We start from the raw sequence: 25,473 nt of genomic DNA, 5'->3' as shown, positions 1-25,473 counted from the left end.
CCTCGCATTCCGGAACCTCTGCCGGTATGCCTCCGGGACCAACTCATAAATCCTGAGGATGGCCTCTTTCACCACCTCATACCTCTGGGCATCTTCCGCGGACAAAGCAGAGTAAGCTTCTTGGGCTTTCCCTTTCAGTACACTTTGAAGCAAAACAACCCACTTATCCCTCGGCCATTCCTGACTTATAGCCACTTTTTCGAAATGGAGAAAGTACCGATCCACGTCGGTATCGTCAAATGGGGGAACCAGCCTAACCTCCTGGGTCGCCCGGAACCCTCCACCTTGGTTCGGCACGAGCCCCTGCTCGGCCCTTATCTTTAACTTCTCCAGCTCAAATTCCCTTTCCCTCTGCCTCTCTCTCTCTCTTCTCGCTCCCATTGCCTCTCTTTCTCTTCTTTCTCCAACTCTCTCTTTCTCTTTCTCTTCTCTCTCCAACTGTCTCTCTCTCTCTTGCCTTTCTACCTCTCTCTCCTTCTCTTCTCGCTCCAACTGTCGTACCCGGAACTTGTGCTCGAGTCTCAGTTTTTCAAGCTGCACCTGTACCGCGTCTCCAGCAGGTTTTTCAATAGACACCACCCCCAGCTCGCCTTGGGGAAACACACCTTTTGATACATAGTGCTCTACGATAGCTCTGTGTATCTCCTCTCTCCTCATTGTCGACTTCCCCTTAGCAAGATTCAACCGTTTGGCCACAGCTACCAATTCCGATTTCCTGGCATCCTCTAATGCCTCCAAGGTCGGCGCCTTTATAAATTCCTCAGCCTCCATTTCTGCTGTTTGTCTTTTCTTTCTTTCGGGAATTTTAACCCAATCAATTTACTCCGTCCCAAATTTAGCGTTCAAAATCGCGGATGAGAACCCCACTTATGTTACGTACCCCGTAACTGGGTTGCCAAACCAGCAGAAATGGATCACTCAGTTGGAGTCTGGATTACTAGAACTAAGAAAGTTTTATTAAAGAAACAAGCAACACAGTAATCGAAAGGATAATAAATGCAACAGTTCAGCAATGATAAACACACATCTGCACAGAATTAAGATAACAGCATCAATCAAGCTCTATCGTTGTCTAGGGGTAAATGACCAATTTCAAAGTGACACAAAGTTCATTCCAATTTAGTTCAGTTCACAGTAATCGTTGCCATGGCGATGGACAACGTGGGGGGGAGGAGGAGGGAGAGAGAGAACGAGAACGACTGATCATTCAGAACAGCTTCCACTCACAGACGGGCGATATTGCTCACAAGTAGCTTTCGGGTGGGTCCTTTGTGATGTCACCTGAAGTCACCGACTGTGACCCTTCCTCCAGATGCGGTCGATCCTCTGCAGTGAACCCGGCACCCAAGCGAGGGTGGACACACACCAGGTTCCCGCTGATCGTACCTTTCCACCCTGTGCATTTAAGGCTGATCCCCCGATCAGCCGTCCAAGAGCTTCCCACCGACTTGTGAGAGGCGCACCGCTTCCAGGGTCTCGATACCTCGGGTGTCGTGTGTGTGTCCTTCCTTAGCGAACCTGTCCCTTTTTACCCCCCTGCTGGGGTATCGCCTGTCCATTACTTCAAACAGTTCAAGGTTCAAAGGAGGAGCCGCTCTAGACAGCTCTCTCTCCCGTCCCTTCATTACACATCTCCAGGTGCTGCTTCATTGTTCCTTATCTCTCCCTCCCCTGAGGACAGGTGGCAGACCAACTGCTGATGCCACTGTTGCTAGCCCAGGCCAGCAAACATCTTAATTTATGTGTATTCTCGTCACAGGTAAATTGAAGGGATTAAAGGCAGATAAATCCCCAGGGCCAGATGGTCTGCATCCCAGAGTGCTTAAGGAAGTAGCCCAAGAAATAGTGGATGCATTAGTGATAACTTTTCAAAACTCTTTAGATTCTGGACTAGTTCCTGAGGATTGGAGGGTGGCTAATGTAACCCCACTTTTTAAAAAAGGAGGGAGAGAGAAACCAGGGAATTATAGACCGGTTAGCCTAACATCGGTGGTGGGGAAACTGCTAGAGTCAGTTATCAAAGATGTGATAACAGCACATTTGGAAAGCGGTGATATCAACGGACAAAGTCAGCATGGATTGTGAAAGGAAAATCATGTCTGACGAATCTCATAGAATTTTTTGAGGATGTAACTAGTAGAGTGGATAGGGGAGAACCAGTGGATGTGGTATATTTGGACTTTCAAAAGGCTTTTGACAAGGTCCCACACAGGTGATTAGTGTGCAAACTTAAAGCACACGGTATTGGGGGTAAGGTATTGATGTGGATAGAGAGTTGGTTGGCAGACAGGAAGCAAAGAGTGGGAATAAACAGCACCTTTTCAGAATGGCAGGCAGTGACTAGTGGGGTACTGCAAGGCTCAGTGCTGGGACCCCAGTTGTTTACAATATATATTAATGACTTGGATGAGGGAATTAAATGCAGCATCTCCAAGTTTGCGGATGACACGAAGCTGGGCGGCAGTGTTCGCTGTGAGGAGGATGCTAAGAGGATGCAGGGTGACTTGGATAGGTTAGGTGAGTGGGCAAATTCATGGCAGATGCAATTTAATGTGGATAAATGTGAGGTTATCCACTTTGGTGGCAAAAACAGGAAAACAGATTATTATCTGAAAGGTGGCTGATTAGGAAAAGGGGAGGTGCAACGAGACCTGGGTGTCATTATACACCAGTCATTGAAAGTGGGCATGCAGGTACAGCAGGCGGTGAAAAAGGCGAATGGTATGCTGGCATTCATAGCAAGAGGATTCGAGTACAGGAGCAGGGAGGTACTACTGCAGTTGTACAAGGCCTTGGTGAGACCACACCTGGAGTATTGTGTGCAGTTTTGGTCCCCTAATCTGAGGAAAGACATCCTTGCCATAGAGGGAGTACAAAGAAGGTTCACCAGATTGATTCCCGGGATGGCAGGACTTTCATATGATAAAAGACTGGATGAACTAGGCTTATACTCGTTGGAATTTAGAAGATTGAGGGGGGGATCTGATTGAAACATATAAAATCCTAAAGGGATTGGACAGGCTAGATGCAGGAAGATTGTTCCCGATGTTGGGGAAGTCCAGAATGAGGGGTCACAGTTTGAGGATAAGGGGGAAGCCTTTTAGGACTGAGATTAGGAAAAACTTCTTCACACAGAGAGTGGCGAATCTGTGGAATTCTCTGTCACAGGAAACAGTTGAGGCCAGTTCATTGGCTATATTTAAGAGGGAGTTAGATATGGCCCTTGTGGCTAAAGGGATCGGGGGTATGGAGGGAAGGCTGGTGCAGGGTTCTGAGTTGGATGATCAGCCATGATCATACTGACTGGCGGTGCCGAATGGCCTACTCCTGCACCTATTTTCTATGTTTCTATGTTTCTCTCCCGAACTGAATCCTACAATTTTTTTATATACATAAATGCACATTAGAAAGTATCCCATCAGGATGTGTGACAGCGTCACTAGGCAACTGCTCTGCAGAAGATCAAAATAAATTTCTCTATTTTTATTTAGAAATACAGTGTAGAACCTGCCCTTTTGGCCCAACAAACCGCACCGACCAGTAACCCACTGATTTAACCCTAGCCAAATCAAAGGGCAATTTACAATGTCCAATTAACCTGCTAACTGATACGTCTCAGTATGAGAGGGGAAACCGGAGCCGCCAGAGGAAACCCCCACACACACACGGGAAGGAACATACAAACTTGCTTACAGAGGATGCCAGAATTGAACCCTAATGCTCTGAGCTGTTACAGTGTTCAGTGTTGCACCAGCCGCTACTCTGGCGCCCGTATGATATTATACCCTTAGCCAGCTGCAACAGGCAGGCCACGGTGTTCACATGTTAACTGTTCCAATCAGAACTCCATTAAAGCAGCAGTTAGCAAGATGGACGGAGGAATTACATCAAGTACCCCCACTCCAACACTTGTAGATCAAACACTGGCTTCATCAGCCACTTCAAGATTCAGGATTCAAGATTGTTTAACATCATTTCCAGTGCACAAGTGTAAAGGAGAATGAAATGATTGTTACTCGGGAGCTGATGTCCACAAATGATAAAGAAAGCAATAATAATTTTAAAACATGATAAGTATAAATACATAAGATAGCTTATTTACATAGATTGATTGATTATACACAAATTGCAGTGAGTTGCCAATGTACACCTCACAAATAAGCCTCCCCACCACTGACACTTTACACTGTCTCAGGAAAGCAACTATACAATTAAGGCAAACACGGGGAGATCTGCAGATGCTGGAAATTCAAGCAACACACACAAAAAGTCCTGACGAAGGGTCTCGGCCCGAAACGTCTTCTTATAGATGCTGCCTGGCCTGCTCCGTTCACCAGCACTTTTTGTGTGTGTTGCTTGTATACAATTAAGGACCTCTTCCACCCTAGTCATTCTCTGTTCTCCCCTCTCCTATCAGGCAGAAGATGCAAAAGATCGAAAGCACATATCACTGTATTCAAAGACAGATTGCATACTATTATTTCCGACTTTTGAGCGAAACACTCAAACTACAGATGATTGATCTCAATCTCCCAATCTACGTCATCATGTTCCTTGCATTTCATTTCTTTATTCACTTTTACTGTAGCTGTTGCATTATATATTTTTCTCTCAGCAGAAGATACAAAAGCTAGAAAGCACAAACTAACAGGTTTAAGGACAGTTTCTATCCAGCTGTTATAAAACTACTCAGTGTTTCCCTAGTAGGGTAAAATGGACTCTTAACCCCACAATCTACTTTGGTTTGATCTTGCACCTTACAGTCTACTAAATGCCCTGTACTTTATTCTGCTCTCTATTAGTTATTGTCTTCCTCAACGTACTTTTGTAATTAATGGATCTGTATGAACGGTATGCAAGACGTTTTTCGCTGCATGTGAGAATAATAAACTAATTTAACAATTACATTTACCAACATACTGCATTGTTTTCTTTTTACTACTGACGTACTTATAAATAGAATGGCCTGTATCTTACTGCATCTCGGAATACGTGACAATAATAAACCAATAATAGGTATAACGAGAAAGGGACGTGGTGAGATGGGGGTGTGGGGTGGCAGTTATGAAGGTGTGTTGTGTGCCTTTAGTTATGGAGAGGGACACACAGATTGACGTAATTGACAAACGGGAGGAAACTAGAGCGGCCTACACGATGCAAGGAGTTGTCCCTCTCCATCCCCAACCTCCACCCACACGTTAAATTGCCCCTTCCTCTGCAGATGCCAAGGCCTGACCCCAGTCCCCTATTCCTAGTTGCGGAGCACTGCAATTTCTAAAGTTTAAAAACTCTTACCTGCTGGTCGCCAGTCTCCGCCACGAACGGCTGGACACGTTCATATTTCCCGCAGGATCCAAGCTCTCGCCTCTGCGCATCGATGGGGCCCGGGCTGTAGAAAGTGGGGAAGAGGGAATAGGGGAAAGCGCTGGCCATGTGAGCAACCAGGACGCGCGCCGACCACAAGACTGACAGCTACCTAAGCTAATGGCTATGCGGGGAAACGTGCGTGAGGCGGTACTTTCGGCCAAACTCTGGCCCAATGACTCGCTGCCCTTCGCCTTACGCTCCACGTGACTGGATGGAGCTGCTCTGTTGGTCGGAGCTGTCTTACGGGGTTGCCTAGGAGACAGAGACGCTTTGCCCCAGCTGACGCTCCTTTTCGTTACATCCACCTCTCCGCAGCAAGGAAGAGAGCAACCCACACAAAATGCGGGAGGAACCAATCAGCCACAATGGAAAAGAGTTAACAGTCGACGTTTCGGGCCAAGACCCTTCAAAGGCTGAGAGAGTCGGTCAGATTTTATTCCACTTCAGCCCGCCTTTCTTGCAAAGGATTGACGGGTCGCCAATATGACAGCGATCTCGAAAAAAATGCTGGTGAACGAAGCAGGCCAGGCAGCATCTATAGGAAGTGGTACAGTCGACGTTTCGGGCCGAGACCCTTCGTCAGGAGAGCGATCTGCCTGCTTATTAATTAATAGAGGCAGATTACAAGAAAAGTATATTATCTGAGCTGCTCCCTCTCCTTTCAGATATCACTCTCTTTGAAATCTGCCGGTATTACTTTCAAATACTTCACGCCACATTTTTCATTTCTGCCACTTATTTCCAATTCAACACATACAAAATGCTGGAGGAACTCAGCAGGTCAGGCAGAATCTTTGGAAATGAATAAGCAGTCGGCGTTTCGGGCTGAGACTCTTCTTCAGGACAGAGAAGGAAGGGGGAAGATGTCAGAATAAAAAGATGGGGTGAGGGGAAGGAGGCTATCTGGAAGATGATAGTAGAAGCCACGGGGGTAGGAAAGGTCAAGATGGAGAAGGAGGAATCTTATTTCCAAGGTCTCCGCCCTCTCCAAAATCCTTGAAAATCCAGCATTTTCTTGGAATCCACCCATCCAGTTTCCTGTCCTGAAAACACTATTAGTATCAATCCCATAAACACGAGATTCTGCAGATGCTGGAAATCATAAGCAATACACACAAAATACTGGGGGAACTCGGCAAGTCAGGCAGCATCTATGGACACATTCATCAAGACCAGCAGGAGCATGGGCTTTCAGAATTTTTTGGCAGGTAGCAATCATAACGATCTCTTAGGCACTTGGCAGAACCAATAAGGAGGAGCGAGGTGTAAGGAGAGCAGCCATTGTTGGCATGCAGTGTTGGAGTGGTCAGCCTTTGGTTCAACAGGCTCAGGTGAGAACAGGCGCGGGCTAGAACTTAAGCTTGAAAAATTAGAAATGTAATAAGTATAGGTAGGATGGTAGTTAGGGCAGTAGAATACTCTTCCCGTAAGATGGGGGATTGCAGGGTACCTAATGGTCTCCCTGATGACTGCATGTGAGGGAAGTGCACCCATCTTCAGCTTCTGACTGACAAGGTCAAGGAATTGGAGCTGGAGCTGAAAACCTCATAGACTTTTACTGAGGTGGTCACACCAGAGTGCAGGCTAAAGAAAAAAGTAAGGGGAGAAAGCAGCCATTGTAGGGTTCCCCTGTGGCCATTCCCCTCAGCAACAAGTATACCCCTTTGGATACCGCAGGGAGATGACCCATCAGGGCACAGCAACAGCAACCGCCAGGTGAATAGCACTGCGGCCAGCTCCGAGGTTCAGCGGGGATGGGTAACGTCAGGCAGAGAAATAGTGATAGGAGAATCAATAGTTAGGGGGTGCAGACAGAGATGCCAAGATGGTGTGTTGCCTCCCAGGTGATAGGTTCCAGTATGTCCCAGAGTGGCTGCAAAAGTTTCTCAAGAGGGAGGGTGCGTAGCCAGAGTACATTGGGATCACTGGCATTGGTAGAAAGGGGGAGGAGGTGCTACACAGTGAGTATAGGGAATTAGGAGAGGCTGAAAAGCAGGACCTTTAAGGCAGCAATCTGTGGATCACTCCTAGTACCACAAGCTAATCAGGAAAGGAATAGGATATTGATACAGATAAATGAGTGGCTGAGGAAATGGTGCAGAGGGCAGTGTTTCAGATTTCTGGATCATTGGAATCTCTTCTGGTGAAGGTATGACCTGTACAAAAAGAACAGGTTACATCTGGCCCTGAGTTGGGGCAGGGCAGTATCCTTGTGGGCAGGTTTGCTAGGGCTGTTGGGGAGGATTTAAACTAATTTGGCAAGGGAATAGGAACTGGAGTGATAGGGCTGAGGATGGGCAGTTGGTACACAAGTCAATACATTGCGTAGTGAGACTGTGAGGAAGGATAAGCAGATGCTAGGGCAAAATTGCAGTTAGTGGAGTGAGTTGAAGTATAACATGGGGCCAAAATTGAAGAGGGTGATGAACACAGGACTGAAGGTATTATATTTGAATGTACACAGTACACTGAATAAGACAGATGATCGTGTAGCGCAGTTACAGAGTGGATGGTTTGATATTGTGGGCATCACTGAGTTGTGGCTAAAAGAAGATCATAGTTTGGAGCTTAATATCCATTGTATTGAAAGGACAGTCAGGTTGGCAGAGGTCAGGCAGAATCTACGTTTGTATGAAAATGAACAACAATTCAACGTTTCAGACGGAGCCCTTCTTCAGGACTGGAAAAAAGGGGGAAAATGCCAGAATAAAAATATGTGGCTAGGGGAAAGAAGACAAGCTAGAAAGACATTGGTGAAGCCAAATGGGTGGGAAAGAAAAAGGGATGGAGGAGAAGGAATCTGTTAGGAGAGGAGAGTGGAACATTGGAGAAGAGGAAGGGGGGCACCAGGAAGAGATAATAGATGTGATGTTTTGTGTCTTCAAAAACATTAAAGTAATTCGAACAAAGACACGAGAATCCAAGAGTACAGGTGTAACTTAGAGTTTACTTTAAGCGAGGTGAACATGTATTACGTGGTAGCATGATGACATATTTATACTTATAACTCATAATAAATTATTTAAATCAACAGGAAAGCTTAATCAACCAATTATACAGTGGCATGCAAAGGTTTGGGCACCCCGGTCAGAATTTCTGTTACTGTGAATAGTTAAGTGAGTAGAAGATGAACTTATCTCCAAAAGTCATAAAGTTAAAGATGACACATTCTTTTCAACATTTTAAGCAAGATTAGTGTATTATTTTTGTTTTGTACAATTTTAGAGTGAAAAAAAAAGGAAAGGAGCACCGTGCAAAAGATTGGGCACCCAGAGCTGCTCATAAGATTGCTAGAAAGGCAAATCAAAACCCCCATTTGATTGCAAAAGACCTTCAGGAAGATTTAGCAGACTCTGGAGTGTTGGTGCACTGTTCTACCCTGCAGTGACACCTGCACAAATATGACCTTCATGGAAGAGTGATCAGAAGAAAACCTTTCCTGCGTCTTCACAAAATTCAGTGTCAGAAGTTTGCAACAGAACATCTAAACAAGCCCGATGCATTTTGGAAACAAATCCTGTGGACTGATGAAGTTGAAATAGAACTTTTTGGCCGCAATGAGCAAAGATATGTTTGGAGATAAAAGAGTGCAGAATTTCATGAAAAGAACCCCTCTCCAACTGTTAAGCACAGGGGCGGATCTATCATGCTTTGGGCTTTTTTGCAGCCAGTGGCATGGGGAACATTTCACTGGTAGAGGGAAGAATGAGTTCAATTAAATACTAGCAAATTCTGGAAGCAAACATCACACCGTCTGTAAAAAAGCTGAAGATGAAAAGAGGATGGCTTCTACAACAGGATAATGATCCTAAGCAGACCGCAAAATCCACAATGGACTACCTCAAGAGGCGCAAGCTGAAGGTTTTGCCATGGCCCTCACAGTCCCCCGACCTAAACATCATCGAAAATCTGTGGATAGACCTCAAAAGAGCAGTGCATGCAAGACGGCCCAAGAATCTCACAGAACTAGAAGCCTTTAGCAAGGAAGAATGGGTGAAAATCCCCCAAACAAGAATTGACAGACTCTTAGCTGGCTACAGAAAGTGTTTACAAGCTGTGATACTTGCCAAAGGGGGTGTTACTAAGTACTGCCATGCAGGGTGCCCAAACTTCTGCTTCGAGCCCTTTTCCTTGTTTGTTATTTTGAAACTGTAAAAGATAGAAATAAAAAAAGTAATCTTGCTTAAAATATTAAAGAAATGTGTCATCTCTAACTTTATGCCTTTTAGAAATCAGGTTACCTTTTACTCGCTTAGCTATTCACAGTAACAGAAATTTTGACCGGGGTGCCCAAACTTTTGCATGCCACTGTATATACAAGATTACTTGAATATAACAAATATTAAACACACAACACTCCTCCCTGCTTAGCTATAAACTCCAACACAATACAGAAGTCATCCCAACTATTTCCACAATATATTATATAATAAACTACTATATACAGACATTCATAGCATAACAAATTTTGAATTGTCTCATTCGGTTCTAAAGATTTAATCACTGTGGAGGATTTCTTACTCTTGTGGGATAACATCTTTCCCGACAAAGGGGATCACTGTGCCTGGCAGGTGAGACTTGTGGCTATGAAACAATCTCAGGTTCTGGGGCCTCCTCCAGTGATCGTAGGAGTTGACACTGAAACTGCAAGAAGTGGTTCTGATAGCATTAGCAACCTTTCTTCTTTCATTTTCTTCTTCTAGTTTGTGCATCTTGATCTTGGGAAGGTGTATTTAGTTCACTCTTACTAATCTTTCTATTGTTCCCTTTAAGATCTCTCCTCTTAATTTCCTCATCCATAACATCATCTGATGAACCCTCTGTTTTTGTATCTCCATTTATTCTTTTCTTTTTCACCTTCCATTCATCCTGCTGGGTGTTGGTCTTTGTGTCTTCCTTTACAAGCAGGTTTTTGTCTTCCAATTGAAGTTCATGCAATAACCTTAATACGCGCAGAGTAGATTCTGGTTCTTTATACATCATCCAACTTAGGAGGAACTTGCCCCTTCTCAAAAGCAGGTCTGAACACAGGGTGAATGAACTAAGATTTCAAAATGTTTTCTCCATTTCTCACCTTACATGCTCCCATGAGCCTTCTCACAATGGAAGTATTTGTTTGCACAAGAATGGAAGCTCCAACCTTTTCGACCGGATCCAGACAGACCAACACTGGTGTGTCAATGGTCTCAGTTACTCCAACATTTGCTTCTGAAAACTCCAGTTTCATTGACAAGTAACCATCGTATGAGTACTCATCAGCACGAAGCCCCGAATCTTAAGAGTACTGAGTAGCATCAATGGTAAATATGTCAAATACCGGTTGTAAAAAGATCTATAAAGCAAAGTAACTTGAGGAGCTGTGTCAAGTATAGCTTTGGCATAAGCACCTTCAATCCATACGGATACATCAGAGCTTGGCCCCTTTAAACCTTCAGGAATAGTATTTTGCACTTTGGTATTTCCCTTGATACACTGATTGGAATGTATCCTCTCCGAAATGCCAGCCTGTTCCTTCACTGGGTCCCTCCATAACTTTGCCTCTTTTCTTCTCTGTTTGATTAACCACTGACTTACTTTCCAAAGATTTTCTTATCCCTCACAGTCTCGCTTGAAATGTCCATCTTCTCCATATTAGTAACAGAAAATACCCATCACCTTGCTCGTCAAGAGACACTTTTCAGCAGCAGCCAGCTGTATCATAAGCCCTACAGGTGGGTCAGGGTTCCCAACAGACTTATGTCATTTAGCTGAAACAAGAGCAAAATATCCATCGAATCAACTCAGGTCGAAGGTTTTCCACCTCATTCCTCAAAAGGCCCATCTCAGTGACCACTTTAGCAAATAGAGGCTAACACTGAAGACACTACTCAGCTTTTGGAAATGTCCCACTTCTCAATCATGTTTTTCTCCTCTCTAGCTTCTCTGAGTAACTCAGTAAAAGATGGAGGAGAGTGCATGTGGAGGGTCATTTGAATACATAGAGCAGTCACACATGTGACAGCGTGCCCTTCACAACTTGCTCCATCCTCAAGCAATTTCTCTCAGCCAGTTCAATGACCCAAATGCAGCAGTTTCTCCAACCTGGAAATGTAGTAGGCAGACAGCTTCTCTAATTCCTCCTGGAATGTGTGCCTAAACTTCATCATCAGATTGGCTGCACTTTCAACAGTGCCAAAAGTATCTTCTGGAGCTTGCAGGTAATTAGCTGACGTGGCTAATAGATTTCCTGCCTTTAGGAACCTCACTATATCAGCCACTGGACCCTTTAAGCTCTGTACCAGTTTCTAATTTTTTTCATATTATCTGAGCACTGCTAATTCATTCATCCCACACCTCACACTCTCCCTCACCATCAGGTGTGAGTTTAACCCCAGAGAACACTCCCATCCTACAATAACTTTGGCTCTCTGCAGGTACACTTGTGCATCTATCAACCAGTGATGTAATAGACAAAACCAGCTCAGAATTTAAATCAGCCACTGAGGGACCCATTAGATCTTTCACATCAGACAACTCTTTTCCCTCACTTCACAGAAACGAGAACAGCAAATCTTTAAAGTCTTCGCCCTCTGCTACATGCCACCCTCTCTAAAAATATGGACTATCAATGGCCCCTCCTCTCTAGAGTCTTCCAACCTATCAGGCAATGAGACTTCAGTCACATCACTGCTAGTCCAGACTAACATGACAACCCTACCAACCGACTGGTCAAAGCACCATTCAACCAGTGTAACTGTCCTCAAAACCTTTACAGAACTTAGCACTCTCAACACCCGTTCATTGGGAATTTGGACATCCACCCCGCTCAAAACACAAGCATTATTTGTGAATCTAAAAACGCAAACACGAGGAAATCTGCAGATGCTGGAATTTCAAGCAACACACAAAAGTTGCTGGTGAACGCTGCAGGCCAGGCAGCATCTCTAGGAAGAGGTACAGTCAACGTTTCAGGCCAAGATCCTTCGTCAGGACTAACTGAAAGAAGAGCTAGTAAGAGATTTGAAAGTGGGAGGGGGAAGGGGCCGATCCAAAATGATAGGAGAAGACAGGAAGGGGAGGGATGGAGCCAAGAGCTGGACAGTTGATTGGCAAAAGGGATATGAGAGGATCATGGGACGGGAGGCCTAAGGAGAAAGGGGGAGGGGGCAAGGAGTATAGTGAGAGGGACAGAGGGAGAAAAAGAATATATAATAATAAATAAATAATGGATGGGGTATGAGGGGGAGGTGGAGCATTAATGGAAGTTAGAGAAGTCAACTGTACCTCTTCCTAGAGATGCTGCCTGGCCTGCTGCGTTCACCAGCAACTTTTATGTGTGTTGCATTATTTGTGAATAATCTCTTTGAATCACACCAAACTTTAATCCGTGCAGTGTACATAATAAAGTACCTTAGTCATTTTCCCTGACACTAGTTTAAACACACAAACTGCTTAATCAATTCTTAACAGCAATTGCACAGCATGCAGTGAATTCCGGATGAGCCCCCACAAATGCAGCCCCCTCGTCGGGCCTGTATGCAAACTTGGCCTGTTAGCTAGCTCTGCTAACAGCCATGGGACTCTAGCAGTGAGAATGTTGCCTTTCATAAACAATATACGTCTAAGGTCAATTTGGGGTTCAGCCAAGCAGAAACGTTGCCATGTTCCAATTAAACAAACCTTGATTTGAACGAATGCTGTGTAAATACTGCTCATATACAACTGTCGGTCAGCAAGAAATAGCAAATTATACACTGCATAAAATCAAAAAGAAAGTACATTTACATATTTCAGCTTTATGGAACAGTTAGTAGGAAAAATAAAAGGGGAAAAAGGGCTCATTACAGTTTGACGCAGTTCAATTGTGCACATAAAGTTGGAGCTCATACTTTAGTCTTTAACTCGCACACTGGACCCATGGTCTGCCTGAAAGCACACACATCCCAAACTTCACTCGAAATTCATCTTGAACAAACGAGCACACTCTCAGGAATATTGGCCCTTCCTCCTTGGAACTATTCATCTGCACAAAGCATTTCATGATCCAGGGATGCTCCTTCCCATAGCATCCACAGCTATCTTCCCTCCTGACTTCTCCGCAGCTCACGCCAAAAAGACATGTAAACCTACACAGTCTATTACAAATCTCTCTCCACCCTGCTCTCTCGAATTTTCTCCCGATTCCACCATCCTGATTGGCTGACACAACATCCCTAAGTTGAACATCATAGCTCCTTATCTTTTAGCCGAAACGAAAATATCCTAAAAGCAGAACACACTGCTTTTACAGAACTGCTAAAATGAAATACCTACAGCTTAGCAATAAATATCTTAACCAGAGTGTTAGATTATGAGAACACTCAGTCCTCTTTTATTGCCATTTAGAAATGCATACATGAATTAAGAAATGATACAATGTTTTTCCGGAGCGATATCACAGAAAACAGTACAGACCAAAGACTAACACTGACAGAACCATATGATTATAATATATACGAACTGTAGTTACAGCAGTGCAAAGCAATATCATAATTTGATAAAGAACAGACCACGGGCACAGTAAAAAAAGTCTCAAAGTCCCAAGTCGATCGACTCCCGAGTCCCCGATAGCAGGTGGCAAACGGGAGAAACTCCCTGCCATAAACCTCCAGGCAGCGTCAACTTGCCGATAACTTGGAAGCACCCGACCCCAGCTGACTGAGTCCATCCGTCCGAAAACTTCGAGCTTCCGACCAGCCTCCCAAGTGCCATCCTCTGCCGAGCGCCTTTGACCTCTCCCCGGTTGCTGAAACACGCAAAGCCGAGGATTTCAGAGCCTTCAGAACCGGAGATTCTGGTTACCAGACCGTAGCAGCGGCAGTGAAGCAGATGTTTCAGAAGTTTTCCAGATGTTCCTCTGTGCTCTCACGTCCGTCTCCATCAAATCAGAACTGTGCACGGTCCCCTACTTGACAGATAACAGACATCATCACCGAAGTGGCTGCGCGCGCTGCCATCGCGCCGCCATCTTCTCTCCCCCCCCCCCCCACCAGGAGAAGATACATACAAATAGTACAGCTACCGTGCCTTGTGGGAAGTTAATCATCCTCTTATTTGGTCTGAAGGTTAGTTGCAGAGAAAGTTTGGGTAAATGGTGTTATTTTGAACAAAGAAGTCAATGGAAGGTTTAACCATGAAATCCAAATAAGAATTAGGATTTACCTTTGCACTCGACTACTACTGCTGCAAAACAAGTTTTATGTCGTACAAATCAGTGATAATAAATCTTATTGTGTTGCCTCTCAGAACCAAAGGTCAAAAACTAAGGGCCACATGTTTATGTTAGTTGAATAAAGTGAGGGGAATTTGATGGGGAGAAAGAAATCAAAAGAGTGGAGTAAGTCTGGAATTTCCAAAAGAAAAGATGGTGGTTTATCAAACATAAGGTACAATAAAAATTTATAGTTGGAAAGTGGTAGTCAAAACAACTCGTTTTCAGCAGGATTGGACAATGAGACACATAGCTTCCTTCTCTGCTAATATTTCATTTGATAAAAGGTTAGAAACAAGTCAATTGGAGTCAAGATACAGATGGGATTTTATCCAACAGAATTGTTCAAATGTCTAAAAAGACTGAAAAATCAAAAAATCAATTTGTATTCTTTAATCACTATATCTATGCCTTCACAACCCTCCCAACCCTCAGAAGGAATAGAGGACTGTTACAAATAAGGAACCACAGCTATTTCATTAATCTCCACACTTTACATTATTAAAACATTTTCATTTTTTTCCCTTTGGCAGATAGTAGTCGCAGGGCAATTGCAAATTAACCAGATGTCTACTATCTGCATTATTTGTAGGAGATGGCTAATCTCCACCTCCCAAAGAATCTAAAGACAGCACTATAAATACAACTTTTACCACTAATAGTCATAAAGGAAGAATAAAAAGAATAGTTTGGAAGATGATTGAAGCAATTTTAATAAAGATCCATTTTATATATCATTGCCCCTGGGCATCATCATTGAAAAATGTTTAACGTACACTTATATTTTCTTTGGCCAGTGCAAAGACATGTCAGATTATATCAAGTCCTATACTAATAATAGATCTGATTGGAAAGAAAGAGGCAAAGAGAAATGGGTCACTTAGAATATAAAATGACAGAATAAGTAGACCCAATTGCAATGAAAATGAACAAAAACAAATCAGGAATATAGCCATACTTTTAAATCTACCTTACTGAAATATTTACCAGGGCATTAAATACCCTGGCAAAATTTACCAGGGCATTAAATTTTAAAATCATTTCCAAACACCAAAAGCTGGGATAATAATCAGGCAACTAATCCCCCTTTCTTTCTCAAAACGATCACTGATTAGCACTGAAACCCATGAAATTAGATAATCTTGATTCCTGATTCAGGGTCTCGGCCCGAAGTGTTGACTGTTAATTCATTTCCACAGATGTTGTCTGAGTTCCTCCAGCATTTTATGTCTTTTTCTAAATTTCCAGCATCTGCAGAATATAGTGTAAGGTATTCTTATAGTTTATTACACAAAGTTGATTTAACTATTTTTATATAATGAGAAAATAAATGCTAAACAACCAATAATCAGTAAATGGCTGGTCCAACAAATTCATTCTGAATTACATAAACAAATACTTTAAATTTAAGTCAATAAAAATCCTATAAAACAATTCATATATAAACAATCAAAATGTACAAATAAATTTATTCTTTGCAGATTTAAATCAGAGAGGTATTCATTTTGATGTTAAAAATCTGTCATGTACACAAAAGGTATTTCTAAAATTAAAAATGCCTTATTTCAAACTTCAGTTACACCAGGAAAATTTGCCGAGAAGTATTTCAAATTAACATATTCACAACCATTTAGACATTTAAACCTACTTTGATTGTATAAATAAATGTGCAAAAAAGCTGTTCCAGTCCTTCCATATTCAGTTATTACATATTTCAATTTTGATGAAACTCAAAGCAAAGCCTTCCAGAAATGAAATATAGTAAAATATGTAAAGATGATCATCACCATTATCATTGACACTTTACACCTGAAAGCAACCTGAACAGAAATATTAACCTGCCATTCTACAATAGTTGTTCAATGCCCAAATTATTACAATTAAAATTAGCACCTGGTTTTACAATTATCAGAGCTGATTGAAAGGCTAAATATCAAGAGCCACAGTAAATTTGAGGATGTTCTTTGGTTTCGAATATTTTAACTTGTCTGTTACTCTACATTACAATTATAGCTCAGCTGCACTTGTTTACTACATATGCCAATACTTCAGTATGAAAGGTCAGTGAAGTGTTGGTACTTTTAAAGATATTTGATAAAATTGAAGGTCAGGCAATCAAGTGGTCTCATTGAATTTTTACTCCTAAATGTCCTTAGAATTAAGTACCCAAATGGTATCCATTTACCTTTAAATAGATTATTAACAAAGCAATATAATAGTGGTAATTATGTTGGAGGTACAGTAGTACATTACTCAATAAACAAAGCAAAAGAATAAAATGAGGAATGACCGCAAAATAACCAGAATCATCAGAAGCTAACCAAGGAGTCAGTTGATTTGATTATGCATTTTGTCTAGTGCCAATTGCATGCTCCAAATGCTCAAAGGTCTCATATATGCCAGCGAACGATAAACGTTCTTTTCACAGTATGCTTCTGGAGTCTGAAAAGACATGCCAAGCCGTTCCCATACTGTCCTGTAAGCACCTTCTGCAGTCTTGAAACCTTCATCAACGAGTCCCTACAATTTCCAAGAAAAAATTTCAAAGATTAATATACAATAACAAAGGGAAAAAAAGCTCTGGACATCATCATTCTCTTTTTTTGGCTTTGTAGAGAAGAAGAATTGCAGAGTTGTACACTTTGATAATAAATGAAACTTTGAATCTTAAGTGTTTCTTTGTACTTCCAAACATACTGCAGGAATTTCAATTTCAATGATAAAAACATTGTTCAATGATAATTTTAAAAATGAAAATAAATCTGTGCTCTTGATGAACCAGGTTTAATTTTCAGGCTATTTATAATATTACCTGTTTCTTTCACAGATGCTTCAAGACCTGCTGAACATTTCCAATACTATCCATTATTTTAGATCTCCAGAACCTGCTGATTCTTGCTGTTCAATTATGTTAGTCAAAAATTCACTCACTATAAACATTTTACAGGAATAATGTGCATAACCTAAAGTTTGAACAACTCACCTCTTGTATCATAGTAGCTGCCAATCCATAGACCACCCCAGTCCAAACCTCATCTGACTGGACACTGGATGTATCTATTGTACCATCTGGCCTCATTCCATTTACTGCTCCCATGGATCCTTTGGCAAAACTCATTACATTTAAATCAAAAATCGTCTTCAATGCACATAGTATTTGAGATTTTGGAAATACCTGTAAATGTAATATTTAATGACATGGTATATAAGGCACAATAGTAAACCATTATTCCTCTCTACAACAGATCCTGACCAACAAAGCAGACAAGATAATAAATTTTAGACACCCCACCCTTGACAGAAATAAAACAGGTCAAGTGCATAACTTCCAGATTCTCATTTTTGCTCTTAACCTGCCCAGATCTATAACTAAAACTGAAGCAACTAGGAATTTAGTGCACATATTCGTATTTCACTTCTCACTGGCTGATTTCATCGGCTAAACATTGAATGGGACACTTCAGGCGCATTTTGGCAGCGACTAGAGATTTAAAAGCATTCATTAGTCTAACAAGTCAATGCATCAATCGATAGCATTCAGAAATACAGACCAACAACTTTGTTGATTTAAATCTCTACCCAATCGAAAATTTGATGGTATCATCCAAACAAGAGGAAAACAATAAATACTTCAACCTTAAAGCAGGTTGGGTTTGAAAAAAAAATGAAGGATCAATCAAGGTTGTGGAAGAAATAAGAAATCAGCTCAATGGTGGCTCTTTCTATTTAATTAACCAGCCATTTTTCAGGCTGTAGACTTTTGTCTCAATAAATAGGTCATAAAATATTCTGAAGCAGGTTGGTTTCTTCAAATTCCTGGGATGGGAACAAAGTTGATTTTTTTAAAACAATTATTCCAATAAAAAAACTTTCAGAGAAAGCCTTACTCATGCAAAAGTGCATCCTGTCTGTTACACAGGCTTAGCTAACAGGTATAATCCCAAACTCTGGCAATTCTTCATCTGTACTCACTATCTATATGTTATTGATATGCTAGCTTCATGTACTTTAGCCACATTTTCAGTATAGCGTGATGAATTATACATATCACAAAAGCTGTTAACGTTTCTAAGTAAGTGTAGGGCCTGGAGGGCCAAGTATATTTGCCCTTGGTGAAAGCTTGACCAGAGGTTACAATATTATGTCCAAAATATACTGTCACAACTTGATAGGTCTCACTGCCCTGCATTGGGTGGAATAGCTAGAATCCCATGAAAAAGAATGAAATGTGTGTTAGGAGGATTCAGAATTAGATCTCCTCTCATCTTACCACAATTCCTTTTTAAGTTTCACCAGTCCAAATGCTTATGTGCTGCCTCTGAAGTGGACATGTACAGTAGCAAGGGCTGAAGTCTCAATGAGTTAGTGGGGTACTGGAAACGCATTGCTGGCAGAATCCAGAACAAAAGTGTAAACTTAAATAAAAAGATGAACAAGTTCAACTAAGTACAGTTTGTTATGGAACTAAAACAGATAAAGATCAGCCATGGTCTAACTAAACAGAACTGACAGCAGCACCTCTAACAAATTAACATTAAGATGAACAGAGAAACTAAACGTCTTTACTATTGTACAAGCTTCGCTCTGGAATGACAAAGTCAAAGAGAATATTCTGAACAACTGTATATTCAGCCTTTAGTTCAAACCACAACAGTAGTATAGTGGGTAGCACAATATTGACAGTACCAGCGACCCAAGATCAATTCCCACTGCTGCCTGTAAGTTCTCCCCATGACCACGCTAATTTTCTCCAGGTGCTCCCGTTCCCCCTCACAGTCCGAAGATGTACCAGTCAGTAGGTTAATTGGTCATTATAAATTGACCTGTGATGGGGTTAGGATTAAATCAGGGGACTGAAGGGCTGGAAGGGCTTATTCCATGCTGTATCTCAATAAATAAATAAACGAGAAGCAAATTCATATTTTCAATCATGACATCCACAAAAACTGTTGCCTGGCTAATTTAAGCATCCAATTTAACTTTAACTAGTAAACAATGCAAACCCCATTTTACAAACAGGAATTCGTAATGAGCCATAGTTTTTTGGCTTTTTACAAATATTTGACAAAGTACAAAATTAGGTAAATTAAAACAATGAAGATAACAGAAGTGCAGAGATCCTTACCGAGTAATTTCTTACTGGAGTATTACTCACATGTATCTAGATACAGTGAAAAGCATTTTTGTTGTGTGCCATCCAGTCAGATTATGTCATACACAAGTACATCTTAGTCTGTTTAACAAGATAAAATTCTGTGACATTACAGGAAAGATACTGGCATGGATAGAGGAATGACTGACAGCCAGGAGGCAGTGAATGGGAATAAAGGGGGCCTTTTCTAGTTGATGGCCAGGGACTAGTGGTGTTCCTCAGGGGTCAGTATTGGGACTGCTACTTTTCAAATTGTTTGTCAGTGATTTAGATAATGGAACTGATGGCTTTGTGGCAAAGTTTGCGGATGATACGAAGATAGGTGGATGGGTAGAGGGCACCGATGAAGCAACGTGATTGCAGCAGGACTCAGACAAACTGTAGAATGGGTAAAAAGTGGCAGATGGAATGCAGAGTTGGGAAATGTATGATAATGCATTTTGCTAAAAGGAACAAAAGTGTGGACTGTTATCTAAACGCAAGGAAGGATCAGACATTGGAGGTGCAGAGGGACTTAGTAGTCCTTGTGCAAGACTCCCAGAAGGTTAATTTACAGATTGAGTCTGCAGTAAAGAAGGCAAATGCAAAGTTGGCATTTATTTCAAGGGGAATATAATATAAAAGCAAGGAGATAATGCTGAGCCTTTATAAGACTCTGGTCAGATCACACTTGGAGAAACGTCAACAATGTTGGGCCCCATATCGCAGAAAGGATGTGTTGACATTGGAGGGAGCCCAGAGGAGGTTCAGAGCATTATTCCGGGAATGAAGAGGTTAACACATGAGGAGCTTTTGGCAGCTTTGGGCCTGTACTCACTGGAATTTAGAAGAATACAAGGGGATCTCATTGAAACCTACTGAATGTTGAAAGGACTAGAAAGGGTGGATGTGGAGAGGATGTTTCCTATAGTGGGGGTATCCAGAACTAGAGGGCATGGCCTCAATATTGAGGGGCGACCTTTTAAAACAGAGAAAAGGAGGAATTTTTTTAGCCAGAGAGTAGTGAATCTGTGGAATGCTCTGCCACAAATTGTGGCGGAGGTCAAGTCCATGGGGATATTTTCCTAATAGTCAGAGCATCAAAGGATATGGCGAGAAAGCAGGTGCATAGGGTTGAGTGGGTCCAGGATCAGCCATGATAGTATGGTGGAGCCCACTCAATGGGCTGACCAGCCGAATTCTGCTCCTATGTCTCATGGTCTTACATGCTTCTTTACTTTACATTAAACTGACTTACCATCTTTGAGTATCTGAAGAGTTTCCAGTTGCATACCCTTCAAACTGAATGGTATGTGTTACTCTATTTGGAGATAGTACAGCAAAACTACTCAGAATGTAACAAATTGCAGCAGTGAATCAATGGAAACCAAGAAAAGATGTATAAAACATATACAGGTATTACATTGTCAAAAACCTACATTTTTCTGAGATATTTGAGGTAATGAGAAACAGACTGCGTGGTTAAATGCTAAATTACTTCAGATTACTCAAATACTCCAAAATGTATTATGGCAAAGACATTTAGTTACTTTCATCCTTTTAAAAAGTGTTTTGATTATACTATATAATTTCAAAATTACTAAGTTCAATATTATTACCTCATATTCACCGTCTCCTAGGCCACAAGCACGTATAAACCACTGCCCAGCACACTGGTCTGACATCACACTGTTTGAGTAGCACTTTTTACTACTGTCATAATTATAGTATTTACCTAAAACATTTTAAAAATTCATGTTCAGTTAGAGATCACACAAAGAATGTCATTTTATACAACCCAGGACAGGATGTTGCTGACTGTTCAGCAGTTAACTGTTAGCATTTACTCCAAATGACAGGAAGTTTAGAAATTGGATTGCACATGTGCGAAAGTTGATGACCAAACTCTGCCTGAAATTTCCCAACAGTTCTCCACCTTCCAATTCCGCAAAAATCATTCAGTGCAGCACAAGCTTGCTGGGAATTCCCAGCATTCATGCCATTCCTGCAGATCCTGCAACAGAATAAGACGTGCATGACGTGCCAGGGGTTCCCAACCTTTTTTATGCCATAGAGCCTTACCATTAACCAGAGGGGTCCACGGAGCCCAGGTTGGGAATTCCTGCCCAGCTACACGATTTGTTTCAAAAGTAGTTTTATTCCTACAAGAGTAATTTTTTTGTTCTAATCACTTACGCTTGGGTAAAATCATATATTTTTAGTTACATGTCTTGTGTTCTTAGATGACTTAACATTAGCTTTTAACAATGTTTATCAATTTTAATAATTTGAAAGTCTAGAACATTCCAAAGCAGAAAAAAATGCTAAGTTTGACAGGTGGTAATGTATGGAGCACAGCTTTCAAGTCTGTGAAATATATTTTCCCCAGCAGTTTTATGGGCATGTTGTGTTCTGGCCCCACCACATACCCTGGTTATGTTGTATTTTGCCTTGATATCATACAGAGCCTGGCTCATGAGGTCTAGGAGTCCTTTGTCCAATAAGAGATCCTTCAGGATTACAGGTCACATTCAGCAAAATCCACAGCATTAGTTTGGGAACCTCAGCTAAATTATTACACTATGTGCATAACAAAGTTTGAACTGAAATCTTTTCACTTCATAATTATACAGAAGGTGTAAGATTTTAAGAGCCAAAAAAATCTGGGAAAAAATTAAAATTAAAGAAGTTTTCACCTTTTTATTTATATCCAGGCAAATATAGCACAGATCCACTAATTTTTTGTGGCTTTTATTGATCCATTTTTTAAGAAATAAGGCGAGTATTACCTAACTGATCAACAAGATTTAAATTACGCTGCTTCAAGATCCAATTATTTTCGCACATGAAAAACAGAGTACTTGCATATAAAAACGTACAAAAATTTCAAAAGTTACAGAAAAGAAAATGTCTAAGAAAATATTTAACCATTAAAATTTTCAATATGTATACCTTCTCTAATATGTGATAAACAAGGAAAACCTGATTCTGTAGCACTGTATTCAGAGTTCCAAATGAACACCTCTGCGGCAAAGAACAAATCAAGGAGATACCCTCACAGAACATATGCAGTACAGAACTAAACATTTTTATTAACCTATTCTGCAATTTATTAACAAGAAATTCCCAATCTCCAAACATGGTCATCTTTCAAATATTCAAATAACTTGGACTAGAAACAAAGAAGTATCCAGCCAGAATGCTCATACCATTTACCATTTTAAAAAATAAACCTTAAGTACTGGATAAAATCAGATAGCTCAATTCTAGTGAAAGCTTACCATTCCATAGTATCCTATCAAATGCTTCCTTTCCTCTTCTTAGTATGTCCTGGTATTTTTCATAGTCACTGTCCTTTTTCAGGATCTCAGCCATCTTGCACATAACACAGGCAGATGCCAGCCAGAGACCTCCACAGTAGGCACTACAACATGAAAATTAAGAATAAGACATGCTTACTTGCAGAGCTAGCCAAATAAAACTATTCAGTGGATATCACATCAATATAGCTGGAGTATCAACAGCAAAATACCGTTGGAAATGCAAAACAGTTCAGGCAGCATGTGTGGAGAAACAATGGTTAAGATTGAAGGCTGATGACTAAATATTGATCTTAAATGTTAACCCTTTTTTCACAGAAATGCGGTCTGACCTGCTCCTGCAGAACTGATTTGCTTAAAGTTAAATTTAATTTTGCATTCAAACCTAAAATGATCAGGCTAAACAGATGCTGTGATAATAATATATACTGGTGAATGAAATTCATTTCCAAAATCTAACAGTGTAAACTAACCCAGCCATGCACAAGTAGACTAATGGAAGAAAAAGATCTGAGTAAAGAGATCTTTGTCTTTCAAAGTAAAAGTGGAAAGCACACATTTTAGTTATCGAATAATGAATTGTAATAATTGATGAACTGATTTCCTACCTTGGTCCTGTTACAGCCCATCCATCATATGTCTGGTCTGCATAGCCAGAGTTTTCAATAAGTCCATCTCCATCAGTATCAAACTTTAGTTCGGACTCCATAACAGCCTACAAGCAACAGTTATTCATTCAAATTGCATTCTCAGTTTACAATAGTTTATTGACAAATTGTTTACATTCTTCAAACTGTAAAACTATAAAACAGATCCAGAAAATCCAAAAAGAAAATTTGATAAATTTGGGCTTTCTTCATTTTTCTAATGCTATCAGCAACAATACAAAAATTACCCATATACAGGGCTCTTTATAAGATATATTCAAGTTTCTATAATCACTAAGAAAAATTCATTCCAATTTTCATCCTGCAGTTATCAAGTGATCAAATTTCTCCAAACTTTCAACTGTAGTTCCTATATGCTATTTCTATGATTAAATAATTTACTGAGCTACAAGTGAGCACTGATATTAACACACAGATTTAGATACAAAAAAAAGTCACTGATTTAGAAATTACAGAATGCTTCTTTTATAAAATGCAATGTGTTACCACCTCATTTAAAGAAACTACATACCTGGCAGGCAGACCACATATCTTCAAGGTAAGTGCTATCATTAGTTAGATAGTAGTCTCTATAAACTTGCAGAACAAATTTCAGGTTGAGATCTTTCCAGTCAGCTGTGTCATGAATCAAGTAAGCATTGACTCTTTCCCAGGGTTCATCATCTGTTCAAAAAAAAAAGATTTTTAACTAGAATTAAATTCACTCAGGTATACATGATTTTGAACATATACTTCTAAAAACAGAAATTTACAAGTAGCCAGTTTAGAAGCTGGTGGTTCACTGGAGCTCCAACATGAAAATGAACATATTAGCAGATGACTGAAACATCCAGGATGTAGTCAGATGTGTAACAGGATGCAACTCCAAGGGAATCCATAGTTTACAAGGAATATTCTTCAGAGGGTTATATCCTTCAAATAATGCTCCCTTTCCTACATATCTGTCACTTTTCCCCAAAATTCTTCATCCTTGCAAACTACTTCCTAATCGCCAAACTCCCTTTCCTGTTTACAAGCTTTAAAGAGCAAAGGCTTCCCAAATCTGTGACCATCTGCCCAGAAGTCACTTAATTAGATTTTCACCCTTACAACAATACTAAGCAGCTGTTACCAAAGCCTAATCTGACCCAGAGTTAAACGTTGACCTCAAATCCACATTATAAAAGCAAGAGGGGCAGTAGGATATTGGTTTAAAAACTAGATGAGCACAAGCAGGAAAAACTCTTACAGCATTTTGAAAGAACAGTACAATGGACAAGCTAAATAGCACTATTTCAGAAGTGGAATGGAGACAATACAAAGATGAATTAGGCCAGGCAGCATCTATAGGAAGAGGTACAGATGTTTCGGGCCAAGACCCTTCATCAGGACTAACTGAAAGAAGAGATAGTAATACTTTCAAATCTCTTACTATCTCTTCTTTCAGTTAGTCCTGACGAAGGGTCTCGGCCCAAAACGTCAACTGTACCTCTTCCTATAGATGCTGCCTGGCCTGCTGCGTTCACCAGCATTTTTTGTGTGTGTTGCTTGAAATTCCAGCACCTGCAGATTTCCTCGTGTTTGCAAAGATGAATTAGTTGATCAGGACCTTGAAATTTATCAAAGCATAGCAGAGGTGTGGAATTAAATGCATGTACCTGCCACATACACAATATGCTAAATAAATAGTCGCTTCCTGAGACAAATATAGTGTGTAACATTTGTATTTGGAGAATATTGACTAAAGAAACACAAAGCAATATGCTGATTCACAATATG

The 25,473-nt window shown here is 40.8% G+C and overlaps 2 protein-coding genes across 8 annotated transcripts in view; both read right to left on the bottom strand.

Moving 5' to 3' along the window:
• Positions 1-5,450, bottom strand: part of taf1c (TATA-box binding protein associated factor, RNA polymerase I subunit C) — a 31,400-nt gene extending 25,950 nt beyond the window's left edge. For all 3 annotated transcript variants that reach the window (XM_072252416.1, XM_072252415.1, XM_072252414.1), the window contains exon 1: positions 5,296-5,450. In XM_072252416.1, coding sequence (XP_072108517.1) covers positions 5,296-5,433 — 138 coding nt within the window. In that variant the 5' untranslated portion in view covers positions 5,434-5,450. The remainder of the gene's footprint in view (positions 1-5,295) is intronic.
• An 8,239-nt stretch (positions 5,451-13,689) lies between these two features.
• Positions 13,690-25,473, bottom strand: part of gba2 (glucosidase, beta (bile acid) 2) — a 60,670-nt gene continuing 48,886 nt past the window's right edge. The window contains exons 12-18 of one of the 5 annotated variants that reach the window (XM_072252409.1): positions 24,227-24,378; positions 23,656-23,762; positions 23,009-23,151; positions 21,347-21,462; positions 17,580-17,771; positions 16,918-17,116; positions 13,690-15,847 (exon numbers count right to left, since the gene is read on the bottom strand). In XM_072252409.1, the coding sequence (XP_072108510.1) occupies positions 16,925-17,116; positions 17,580-17,771; positions 21,347-21,462; positions 23,009-23,151; positions 23,656-23,762; positions 24,227-24,378 (902 nt within the window). In that variant the 3' untranslated portion in view covers positions 13,690-15,847; positions 16,918-16,924. Of the gene's footprint in view, positions 17,117-17,579; positions 17,772-18,866; positions 19,012-21,346; positions 21,463-23,008; positions 23,152-23,655; positions 23,763-24,226; positions 24,379-25,473 lie in introns of those variants that run through there. The other 4 variants (XM_072252412.1, XM_072252411.1, XM_072252408.1 and 1 more) reach the window with 4 other exon arrangements.

Source organism: Mobula birostris, chromosome 3, assembly GCF_030028105.1.
Source record: "Mobula birostris isolate sMobBir1 chromosome 3, sMobBir1.hap1, whole genome shotgun sequence".
NCBI lineage: Eukaryota > Metazoa > Chordata > Chondrichthyes > Myliobatiformes > Myliobatidae > Mobula > Mobula birostris.
The sequence above is the reverse complement of the archived record's forward strand: the minus strand, read 5'-3'. Positions and strand labels throughout refer to the sequence as shown.